The 13941-nt window shown below is 36.1% G+C and overlaps 1 protein-coding gene across 1 annotated transcript; it reads left to right on the top strand.

Annotated features, from left to right (window-relative positions):
- Positions 1 to 3166: 3166 nt before the first annotated feature.
- LOC123471074 lies at positions 3167 to 13479 on the top strand. The gene is made up of 4 exons (XM_045171968.1): positions 3167 to 3205; positions 6210 to 6935; positions 7671 to 8541; positions 13436 to 13479. The coding sequence occupies exons 1-4, from the start codon at positions 3167 to 3169 to the stop codon at positions 13477 to 13479; spliced, it is 1680 nt and encodes a 559-aa protein (XP_045027903.1).
- The last annotated feature ends 462 nt before the right edge of the window (positions 13480 to 13941 follow it).

Below are 13941 nucleotides of genomic sequence, written 5' to 3'. Positions count from 1 at the left end.
AGAAGACTTCGACGCATTATGTAAACAACTTTTCATTTCTGAAAAAATTCTACACACAAAAGAAGCTACAGACGACAAGGAGATGTCAGCTGTTATAGCAGGGATAACGCATCACGAAAAACAACAAGACGATAAAATCCAACTACTTGAGCAAAAATTATCAGATGCTCTGTCAGAATTAAAATGTACTAATGCGAAACGTGGATTCTCACAGGAAAACGACGTTACCATAGCTGCAACTGACCAATACGAAAACAGGAGACCACGTCCAAGTGAACGTTACTCAAGATCACGTGATTCGCGAGTGCGATTTGCTGACAATCATAACAGCCGAGAATCAAGTCGAGAAAGAAGTCTAAGTAGAAACAGAGACAACAGTCCCTACCGCAGAGATTACAATTCGTCAGGACGAAGAAATTATAATCCTTCAGGATACAGGCATACCAGATTTCCATCTCACCAACGTCCCCTATATCGGAACGACTACCCCAACCGGCAAGGAAACTACAACGGACCAAACAACTACAGACCACAAGCACGTTATAACAGCAACCAACATCTACAGCAACAACAGCACACTAGCAACAACCCTCGAACCACTGAAAATCGAGAAATAACCTGCTACAAGTGTAACCGAAGAGGACATATTGCAAGAGAATGTTGGACAGATATGGCACGTACCAACAACCAAGCTCCACGATAAACACCATAAAACCAATCCGTAACTCCCAACTAACATACAATTTAGGATCAGATGTAGAAATAGAAATTCCAAAACTGATACGTATTCCCGTTAGAATTTTTAATAAGGAAATCATAGCTTTAGTGGACACAGGCGCAGCCGCTAGTTTAGTATCCAGTAAAATATTAGATACTCTAGAATGTAATGAGAACTTAAAACAAGTAGAAAATGCGAATCATCCTATTTTTAGAACGGTGTCGGGACAAGAACTTAAATCGATAGGGAAATTTGAATTTTCAGTTATTATCAATGATAACCATATTATTAACCATCTTTTTTATGTTATGAAAAACTTAAATGAACAATGCATCTTAGGATTAGATTTCTTATCTAAAAATAATGTGAAGATTAACACTAGAAATCGTCAAATATGTTATGATCACTTTGGAGTAGAACATAATTTTAGAAGTAATACCATGCCCATTTATAGCGTAACATTTAGCAAAGCAGGCATCCATATACCACTAATCCCAATTGATAGAGAAGACGAAGATCCTACACAACAAGATTATCGTAATTTAGAATCCTTCACTCAATTATACTTTAATAATAAAACTAAGCAGATAGCTAAGATTGTTGAAAAAGAAGAACAAGCACTCAATGTATCAGACGACATACAAACTAAAATTGAAATTTTACTAAAGAAACACGAAGATCTTTTCGCAGACCAAGAATCTGACTTGGGTCTAGCTACACAAGTAAAACATCACATCAACATAGGCCATAACGCTCCCATTAATCAAAGAATACGAAGAACACCCGAATCCCTAAAACTTGTTGTTAAGACTAAAATAGAGGTAATGCTAAGTAACAAAATAATAAGAGAAAGCCACAGTCCTTTTGCTGCAGCCATAGTAATGGTACCTAAAAAAGATGGAGAGATGCGAATGTGCATCGACTACAGAGCTTTGAACAAAATTACTGTTAAGGATAAGTACCCTCTACCTAGGATAGATGACACAATTGACGCGTTGTGCGGATCAGTTTATTTTTCAACATTGGACTTACTAAGCGGCTACTGGCAAATAGAAATAGAAGAAAGTGATAAACACAAAACAGCTTTCATTTGTGAATTTGGCCAATACGAATTTAATCGAATGCCATTTGGTTTAACAAATGCCCCCAGCACTTTTCAAAGAGCAATGAATAACATCTTGAAAACGGTATTGTACAAATTCGCATTGGTTTACCTAGATGACATCATAGTGTTCAGTAATTCAATTACTGATCATGTGACACACTTGGAAGCAGTTTTTAGACTCCTTAAACAAGCGGGTTTAAAGTTGAAAAGGAAGAAGTGCGAATTTTTTTAAGAAGAATTAGACTATTTAGGATACATCGTATCCGGGAAAGGAATAACACCAAGTACAAAAAAGTTAGATGCGATTATTAAATATCCCGCTCCCAAAAACGTAAAAGAATTGAGCTCATTTTTAGGTCTAGCCAGCTACTACAGAAAATTTATTAGGGCTTTTGCTGATAAAGCCCATCCACTAACTGCGCTCACTAGAAAGTCAGCGGAATAGAAATGGGGGAGGAACAAAGGGACGCCTTTGAATGTATTAAGAACTGTCTTATCACTAGACCTGTTTTAGGTTACCCGGATTTTTCTCGAGAATTTATCATCTACACGGATGCTTCAGGATATGGAATAGGAGCAGTCTTGGCTCAAATACAACCTCCACCTCAATCAGCGGATTTAGCGGAGTCCGACGGACAGGACCTTCGTAAATCAGACGACGTAGAAGTCGTCATAGCCTATACCTCTAAACATCTGAACGACCGCGAGGCCAAGTGGTCAACCACAGAGAAAGAGGCATACGCAATAATCCACGCCATCGACGTGTTTAGGACGTACCTATACGGGCGTAAGTTTACCGTATTTACAGATCATAGACCTTTAGAATGGTTAATGAGTAAGACAGAACCAGCAGGAAGATTAGCTCGATGGGCTCTTAAGATCCAAGAATTTGATATCATTATGGGGTACCGACCAGGAATGTCACACCAAAATGCTGACACACTTAGTCGCACCCCAATAGTGCCGCTAGCGAAAATAGAAACAAGGTCCACAGGTACAAAAGAGAAACCAGAAGTAAAAAACGAAACCAAGGAAACTAGAACAAAACAAGTAATTTTCGAAACGGTAAGTAATCAGCTCAAGGACACGGAAAAATGGATAGAACTCCAACACAAAGATGAGTATTGCAGAACAATATTAAAAGAAAGGGCAAAGGCCAATCCAAGTAAGGACGTTAAAAATAAATTTAAAATAAACGACAAAGGATTATTAGCAGATACCAGAGGAAGAATTGTAACGCCAGTAAGAATGGTGCCACAAATTTTAAAGGAAAATCACGATCACATATTGGCAGGACTTTTAGGAGTAGGAAAAACGTTGGCTAGACTTCAAAGACAGTACACATGGCCATGCATGCGTACCTCCGTAACACGTTAAAAGATGTTTGATGTGCAATAAAAGAAAAAACGGTAGGTGGAAGTAAAGCACCATTGCACCCTTTGCCTTTAGTTGAAGGAGTATGGGAAAGGATCGCTATGGATATAGTGGGCCAAATTCAAGAAAGCGCTAAGGGATACAGATATATATTAGTTATATCAGATTATGCCAGTAGGTTTGTTTTTACGGTTCCAATGAGAAATCAAACCGCCCAAACAATTGCAAAGATTTTAGTTAATAAAATATTTACTAAATATTGTCGCGGGTGAAAAGGGAGATTGGTTATCTCTTCGCAGAGATGAGTCATCCGCTCCTTGGACAACGCTGCGATCGTGGTGAAGAAATTATCGGGAGAAGTCCGCTCTAAGAAAGATACGCAGATATGCAGTCCGGAAGGGGAGTAATTCGCTCGACGGTATAAAACGCTGCCCGAATCTGCGTTAGATGAGTCTCCATCGGGTGAGCTCCCGGAGCTGGGCTCCGTAGGAGTAGTTCCCTGGAGTCTTCAGACGCTCTCCGAGTTTGGTATGGTCATCCCTTATTGTTATTAGTTAAAAGTGAATAATTGTCTAGAATTTAAGTCATCACTTGTTGTATTCGTGTATTCTTGTCCAAATACAACTCGTGTGACAATATGGATCTCCAGAAGTAGTTCTAACAGACCAAGGTACTAACTTTCTATCCAGTCTAATACAAGAGGTGTGTAAACTATTCAAAGTCAAAGAAATAAGGACTACGGCCTATCATCCACAAATTGATGGATTAGTTGAGAGGTTCAATCGAACTCTCTGTGACATGTTAGCTTGTTATGTCTCAGACCAACCTGCTAACTGGGACAAATACCTTCCATTCGTTACTTTTGCTTACAACACAGCAAAACAAGCTTCAACTCAAGAAACACCATTCTTTCTATTCTTCGGACGAGAACCAATAATGCCCAATGATATCAAGATTAACAGAAGATACGAGACCTATGAAGATACTAGTATGGTGTATTCACAGCAATGGGAAGAGCTCAAAAACTGGCAAGAGAACATCTCTTCAAATCCCAAACAGGACAGAAAAAATACCACGACGTAACCACGAAAATTATTAAATACAACGTAGTTGACTACGTATTACTGAAGGCGCCACCAGCAGCAGGAAAATTCATAAATCGATGGAACGGACCATTTCAAATTTCAAGAAGCTTCTCGGACATCAACTACGAGATCCAGCACACTGAAAACAAAAAACTGAAATCTGTCGTACATACCAACCGTCTCAAACTTTACATACCAAGAAAGCAAGAAACAACTAAGGAAGAAGAAATACTACAAAACCTATCAGAAAAAGATAAAGCCCAACGACGACCAATAATTCACCAACGCCGACCAGGCCGACCAAGGAAGCAGCAGCTGATAAATCCAGTGAAGATGAACATCAAACCACGCAGGAACGAAGGAGAACCAAAAGAACAAACAAACCATGCAATACCTAACCTTTACCGTAACCAAAACCGAAACGATCCTATAACGAATCACCAATACCACTTAAGAAGACGATATCAAGGACCGGATTACTAAACATTTTCATTTTTCACAGATGCAGACATTACTCTTCCTTCTTTGCCTCCTTCATTCACTTAACCCTACTTACCCTATCTACGCATCCGTCTTTGATTGTAACAACATGAAAATACGAGGAATCCTAGACTTCGAATTGCCTTACTAATGTGACAATGAAAAACCAGAAACACAACACTTACCAAGGATACCAACTACTTACATCTTAGTAACCAAGCAAAAACCAGCAGCCACTTGGAAAGGATGGACATGTCGACAGTGGAATAAAACAAAGAAAATAACCGGATCGTTCTGGATCGGATCTTTTGATACAGTTTACTCCCAAGAAACAATACTAATAACCCCTTTGGAATGCTGGCGGATGGTAAACGATAAAAAATGTGGTGACAATAACATGCAAACCGGACCGACGGGACTCAGTTTCACAGCCACTCCTACAGGAGAAGGTAAATGGTACGCCATCAAGGAATACCAAACACTCAACTGTATAGCGGAACAGATCACGCTACGTCAGGAGAAACCAGATAGTCCAATCGAAAGCCCTTTCGGATTACTAAACACCACCCAACAGGAAGGACAATTCATCCAAAATCAAAATACAATCGGGTGGGGAGAAAGAACAACCAACAGTTCATACACTCAGACGTTACTAAAAGGGAAAGGATACCTGGAAATTCCTCGAGAAACGGAGTCGGATAACTCCAGCCGCCTTTACGACACCAGTCGGCAGATTGAAATATCTTTTCTTAACAAACCAGATAAGGATATCGTACCAATAGGACATAAAGTGGTTGGAATCCCTCTAACGTACTTGACGTTTCCTGCAGAAACAACAAAAATTTTGTATGAAATGTTCAAAAACACAATCGCAACATGCCTTAAAAATACCAACCTTGCCACACCCGTGTGTGAAGACTACAGAGAGTTGTATAAATCCAGACCACAACGTTCTCTTCTTCAAGAAGTGCACTTTCTTTTCGACACCCAAGTCGAAGACGAACAACTTGGGATTCGCCTCTACAGTATTTCATACGCCTGGGGAACTCTAAGATTGGCACATAGAAGACCAAAGATAATCAAGGAAGATGGAAAAATCGTACAAAAGGATGCAACAATATACATTACTTACGAGTCCGGAAGCAGAAACCCTTTGACAACGTACAGTCAACTTTCAAAGGACGACCCTCTCCAATCAGGATCGAAATTTGAGTACATTGTCGACCAAACGATACGCGTACAAAATACTCATATCTGCATCACGGAGACAACACACGATTACATATTTGCTGCAGCCTGTTCAGAGGAATCAACGAGATGGATTTTAGAAAAAGAGAATAGCTATCTAATTTCCCAAGAATCAGAAATGTGTCTTACCGTAGGGGTCGACGAAACCTTAAAATTGGAAAAGTGTGCTTTGGAAAGAGATACCAGAAAAAACCAGCAGTGGTTCTTTCAAACAATAAGTACCAATCCGGATGTTATAGAAAATTTTTCCGACGTAACATTGCAGGATATTCAAGAAGTCCGATTAGAACAACGAAGAGCAATTACAACCACAATCAACTCACCCATATTTGGCGGTATCTTGAAAGCAAATCATGGCAGTGGTAACATCATCTGGGACATGATCGCCTGGGGATTGTTGAAAAATGGACAATATGCGAACGGGAAATGTGTCACACATCATGGGCTTGAAAAACAACTAACCATGGAAGATTGTGACACAGATTGGACAAAATGTCAAGAAGAACTAAAAACATTTATCACAAGTAACGATCCCCTGGTGCAATCACAAGTATCCGTAGGAAACTGCAGTAAAGCAACTAACAAAGGCCAAGCTTTCGAGTATACGTCTGATTTCACCATTAGACCGTTCAACACTAATGCTTGCATCAAGGCAAACACAACGATGCTTATTCTACAGGAATGCGCCAACACCAGTTCAATTTGGGGCACTTTCGAACACACAGGACAGCTCATGGCAACAGACAGAACTGGCCTACATTCACCGGCGTCAGACAGAAAATGTCTCACACTAAAAGTAGGACGTCTGAGTTTAGGACATTGTCACGGTTCAAGTAGAAAACAACAGTTTAACTTCAAATATCGAAACCCGCACCAAATACGGACGCTTTCAGCAGCAGCCATTATAGCGCTTCACACTCAACAATCATTGGAAGGAACACAACTCCCACTTATACCCCCTCTTCTCAAAAGAGAAAGTAAAGCAAACAACGAAAACTTAACCACGCCCACCACACAAAAATCTATTTCATCTACTTCAAGCACCACAACGACAGTAAAACCAACTACAAAATTAAGCACAACCACAATTAAAACAACAATAGCCACAACAGCCATAAAAACGACAGTTAAAAGCACATCACCGACAACTAGGCTTACAACAACTACTAAGCCTACGACTACCACAACTAAGCCTACAACTACAACAAATAAGCCTACTACTACAACTACTACGCCTACAACTACAACAACAAAGTCTACGACTACAACTACTACGCCTACAACTACAACAAATAAGCCTACAACTACAACCACCCTGCCTACAACTACAACTACCACAGCTACAACTACAACTACTGATCCAACAACTACAACCACTAGGCCTACAACTCCAAGTACTGAACCTACATTGCCATCAACTACAACTGAAACCACGTCCACTGCACAATCATCAACGACAACTATAGCGACAACAACAACTGAATCAATAAGCAATTCAACAACACCTCCCACAACAACTGAAAAAATAGAAGATCCTCCAGTTACGAAAAATCACACCAGTATGGAAGATGCAATAATGGAAATTATTGATGACACTGAACAAACAGCTCAGCAAGAAATACCCGAGGCAGCATCTTTAACACTAGAACAAGTACCGAAGGTACCAATAAAAGACGAAACAGAAAGCGGTCTACCCCAAAATATAGAAGAATTCGGTGACAAGATTAAATTCGAAATTTCAAAAATGCATGAGCAATATGAAATAAGTATAGAAACAGAACACGAAAATAAACTTGCAAAAGAAATCGGCGACGTATATTGTCAACTATCAACGATAAAGAAAACTCAAGCGGTGATTTTAGCTCAAAGTAACGGAATTCTTGCTGCTTCAGCGCTTGGATTACCCATCTGTACGAGACTGCAAGGCTTCGGACAAGCGATGACACTTCAACAATGTGAAACCAAACGGATTTTCATCTCCGCAAAAGAATCCAAATGTGGATTTCAACCATTTTTTACCTATGAAGATAAAAACTGCACAATTGGAGTAGATGGATGGTCCATACGCCCATATTCCGATTGCTTTTGGAAAACTCATTTGGTAAATTTAAATGGATTCCATCACACCTGGGAACATAATTCAACAGACGGAGAATGGGTAAAACAAAAAGCAAGCATTCACATGCCGAACTTAGACCTTATCACAGAGTTCGAAGAGTTGCACTTGAATGATTTCGACTACAGTTTGAAGAGCCATCCAGCGCATGAAACAATGGAAATGGAGCAATTGAATATCCTAAACGATTTAGTAGGCCTAATGCAGGAATCAAATTCAAAATCAATTTCTGACATAGTGATGTCAGAAAAACAGGATAATCAGTTAGGAACCATGTTCTCATGGTTCAACACATTAAAAATTCTTATCTTATCTATTATCAGATTCATTATATTCATCGTATGCCTACGCATATTGATCATTTGTGACCCTTTCACAAGAATCATGGAAAAAATTCGCCAAGCTAGAAGATTAAGACGATATCGAATCAATATGGAAGAAGCGCATGAATTAACTTCAATGATCCCAAATTCAAGCACTCAACCACCAGAAGAAATAATAGAACAACCATTCACTAGGATGACGGCTCCTACACCTCTTACCATGGAAAGACCCACACAATTACGCACAGCTCAACCAAGCGCGCCGAAACAACGTAATATTTACCCTATTATGGAAGAAAACTGGGAATCCGATCAAGCTCGCAAATGCACAGGAAAACACACGACTTACACTTACGTTGTGGGTTATGGAATGGTATGGGAAGACCTTTGCAGATGCTCAACGGAAACTGAATCTAAAAACAACTAACCTTTAAAAAAAAATATATAAAAATAGCTACAAGAAACAACGAGCAAACACAAAAACGAACGAAGACAGGAAAACAAAAAACCGACGTAAAAGAGCGTCAAGAAAAAACTGAAGGAAGAAAAGCGAAGAAAAGCATACAAGAAAGATGATTGATGAATGATTGAAATCTGTAGTAGCATTCCAGTAAAAAAGAACGTAGACCATCAATTATTAACTAACACTTTATTAGCCTAAAGACAATGAATAACGGTACAGGAAACATATCTTGTATTTTGTGCCTCATACTATAGCCCAACAAACAAGAATAACGGTGAAGGAAAGAAAGTAGGTGACGGGTAAAAACAAGTTTTCACCTAACCATTGCCACGCCACATGCCGAAGAGAAGTAAGGAGAAGAAGAAAATCAGAAGAAAAAGAGGAAAATTGGAGGACCAATTTCTTCTTGCCGAAGGGGGGAAGGAATGTAATAGACCGCAGCAACTTCTCCCAGCAACAGCAGCCCCACCCAGTAAGAAGGTCGTTATGAATGCAACCTTCCTGCGGATAATAGTTTATGACAAAAGTAAAAGTTATTGTAAACCCCTCCTTTCTTAACCTTCAATCTTTTGGTATATAAGCGCATGGTTGTATCGTCTTAAGTAGAGTTAGTTTACTGGCAAATATACAGTCTAGAAACTATTACAAGTGTATTCACATGGAATACAAGTATATTTGATTCTGTTTACACGTAGAAGTAAAAACTAATGGTATCACAGTGTATTCATATAGAATACAAGTATTTTTGATTCTGTTTACATGTAGAAGTATAAACTCATAATATAACAGTATATTCACATTGAATACAAGTATATTTGATTCTGTTTACATACAGAAGTTAAAACTCATGGTATCCCAGTGTATTCACATTGAATACAAGTATATTTGATTCTGTTTACATGTAGAAGTATAAACTCATAGTGTAACAGTGTATTCACATTGAATACAAGTATATTTGATTCTGTTTACACGTAGAAGTATAAACTCATAATATAACAGTGTATTCACATTGAATACAAGTATATTTGATCCTGTTCACATATAGAAGGTAAAACTCATGGTATCACAGTGTATTCACATTGAATACAAGTATATTTGATTCTGTTTACATGTAGAAGTATAAACTCATAATATAACAGTGTATTCACATTGAATACAAGTATATTTGATTCTGTTTACAGAAAGAAGTAAAAACTCATGGTATAACTGTGTATTCACATTGATTACAAGTATATTTGATCCTGTTTACATATAGAAGTTAAAACTCATGGTATAACAGTGTATTCACATTGAATACAAGTATATTTGATCCTGTTTACATATAGAAGTAAAAACTCATGGTATAACAGTGTATTCACATTGAATACAAGTATATTTGATTCTGTTTACATGTAGAAGTATAAACTCATAATATAACAGTGTATTCATATTGAATACAAGTATATTTGATTCTGTTTACATGTAGAAGTATAAACTCATAATATAACAGTGTATTCACATTGAATACAAGTATATTTGATTCTGTTTACATGTAGAATTATAAACTCATAATATAAAAGTGTATTCACATTGAATACAAGTATATTTCATCCTGTTTACATATAGAAGTAAAAACTCATGGTATCACAGTGTATTCACATTGAATACAAGTTTTTTTTATTCTGTTTACATGTTGAAGTATAAACTCATAATATAACAGTGTATTCACATTGAATACAAGTATATTTGATTCTGTTTACATGTAGAAGTATAAACTCATAATATAACAGTGTATTCACATTGAAAAGAAGTATATTTGATTCTGTTTAAATATAGAAGTAAAAACACATGGTATCACAGTGTATTCACATTGAATACAAGTATATTTTATTCTGTTTACATGTAGAAGTATAAACTCATAGTATAACAGTGTATTCACATTAAATACAAGTGTATTTGATCTTGTTTGCATGTAGAAGTATAAACTCATAATATAACAGTGTATTCACATTGAATACAAGTATATTTGATTCTGTTTACATATAGAAGTAAAAACTCATGGTATAACAGTGTATTCACATTGATTACAAGTATATTTGATCCTGTTTACATATAGAAGTTAAATTTCATGGTATAACAGTGTATTCACATTGAATACAAGTATATTTGATCCTGTTTACATATAGAAGTAAAAAGACATGGTATCACAGTGTATTCACATTGAATACAAGTATATTTGATCCTGTTTACATGTAGAAGTATAAACTCATAATATAACAGTGTATTCACATTGAATACAAGTATATTTGATTCTGTTTACATATAGAAGTAAAAACTCATGGTCTAACAGTGTATTCACATTGAATACAAGTATATTTGATCCTGTTTATATATAGAAGTTAAAACTCATGGTATCACAGTGCATTCACATTGAATACAAGTATATTTGATCCTGTTTACATAAAGAAGTAAAAACTCATGGTATCACAGTGTATTCACATTGAATACAAGTATATTTGATCCTGTTTACATATAGAAGTAAAAACTCATGGTATCACAGTGTATTCACATTAAATACAAGTATATTTGATTCTGTTTACATGTAGAAGTAAAAACTCATACTATAACAGTGTATTCACATTAAATACAAGTATATTTGATTCTGTTTACATGTAGAAGTATAAACTCATAATATAACAGTGTATTCACATTGAATACAAGTGTATTTGATTCTGTTTACATATAGAAGTAAAAACTCATAGTCTAACAGTGTATTCACATTGAATACAAGTATATGGTATCCTGTTTACATATAGAAGTAAAAACTCATTGTATCACAGTGTATTCACATTGAATCCAAGTATATTTGATTCCGTTTACATGTAGAAGTATAAACTCATAATATAACAGTGTATTCACATTGTATACAAGTATTTTTGATTCTGTTTATATATAGAAGTAAAAACTCATGGTATAACAGTGTATTCACATTGAATACAAGTATATTAGATGCAGAATACATATAGAAGTAAAAACGTCGTGGGGCGGTTATATTTGTTTTCAGGGTACGTTTTTTAAGTGTCATATCATTGTAAAACCACAGCAGAACCATATCCAAGTCAGTTTACTGGTCTAAAAAATTTAAAATCCATTTAAACAATGTGGTAAACGCTACATTAAAAACCCCAGATTAAAATTAGAATTATTAGAAGCAAAGGCAACTTGATTATGTGCAACAAGAAACTATTCAATTAGAAAAATTAATAGTAATTAATTTTAAACAAAACTAATTCATTAATATTACAACATAACTATTTTCAAGCAGAATCTAAATTTAGAATTTAAAAAATGTAACAGAATTGGATATGTCAACAACATATAATTTAAAGACATGCTTCGAAACAATCATAACACTCACAGATGTAAAAATTTTTAACTTACTATTTTTCAATACATAATTAAATAATTCATAAAAAAATTTAGGAATTAATAGACAACAACAAAAAAATGAACACAAAACTTTGTAATTCGACAAAAAGTACTCCGCATCCAGTTAATTATTCTACCCCCCCACCCCAAAAAAAAGAGTAAAAGATAGTATAATCAAACCAAATAATTTTCTAATATACCATTTTTTCCAGAAGTCAGATTTAACGTTCAAAACTCCCGTACTGAATACTATAACGTTAGTTATAAACGAAACACATTTTTCTACCAGTGCAGAGAGTAATTAAGTTACAATAAATTTAAGTAAATTTAAGTTATAAATTTAATATTTGTTTTGAACAAACAATTACAAAAACAATTGAAACACCTTTTCCGACCTTAAATTTTTCACCCAATTAAAAAGAAAATTAAGTTAAAATAACTTTAAGTTAAGTTAAGTAGTAAATTTAATATTTGTTTTTAAATCAGAAAAACCACAACTAGAAATCTATGCCAATTAAAAATCAAATGTAATACTTATAATTTATAAAAGTGCATATAAATTAAATATTTTTTATTTTACAAAACAAATCATACATTTTCCATGGAATCTCCGAAACTTATTGATTAAACATTAATTTTAAACGAAACCCCTATTCCAAACCCTAAGTTTTCCCCAACCGAAAATTATCAAGTAAAAATATTTATACGCAATGTAAAGTATGTTTCGAATTGTTTAGTTTTTTTCATTTTACTATACTTTCACAATTAAATACCCCAAATCTATTAAATTATACATGCATAATCGACGAAACTCCAATTCCAAATCCAATTTTTTCCATATAATGAATTTTAATTGTTTCATATAATATTAGTAAAGTAAAATAAAGTAAATGTTTCTTAAAAGTACTCTTGAAACATTTCGCTTCTGTTTCTTCTGCAATAGAATCCTCGGAATACAATTTAGCAGCATACTTCATAAACAACTTAAAAACACCCTTCCCCTTCCATCTAGTACGTGTAATGGTTTACACGCGCGTGGAGCGTGCAAACTATCACAAGAATTTAATGTAAATAGAGAATCTTTGTTTGACTTTACCGCATGTTGTATTTTGTAGGCACAGTAGGGCTGGAACAGGCCGGGACAGACAGGAATAACTAGCGAGAATGCTAACAGAAGACTGGAGGGGCGAGCTAAATCTAGTTCTATTTATTAGGTCTTGAGGAAGCATTTTTCCTTGGTTGGCGTGGGGGTCGTGGTAGCGTCCTTTCCAACGGTCAACTTGACCTTCTTCTTTGTTCGAGAACAAGGGGGCATTTTCCGCAACGGTCAACTCCCCGTATTGCTTGGGGCGCCAGAGGGGTGACTTTTTAGAAAGTCGAAAGACATCGTTTCTCTGTTGTCAGAGATCTCGATTCTTTACATCACCCCCCCTCCTCAATTGTTGCGCCCCGCAACAATCACTCTCAGCTTCTGAATGCGAATAGCAAGGGAATGCGACGGATGAGCAAGATAGAACCGGAGGAGGCACTATAAGAATAAAAAATGGAAAGTAACAGCGAAGTAACTGCGGCAATTTTATGGATACGGAAGTAGAGAGAGCAAACGCGCACATAGAAAAGA

This window comes from Daphnia magna, linkage group LG1 (assembly GCF_020631705.1).
Source record: "Daphnia magna isolate NIES linkage group LG1, ASM2063170v1.1, whole genome shotgun sequence".
Lineage (NCBI taxonomy): Eukaryota > Metazoa > Arthropoda > Branchiopoda > Diplostraca > Daphniidae > Daphnia > Daphnia magna.
This window is presented reverse-complemented; position numbering and strand designations above follow the sequence as displayed.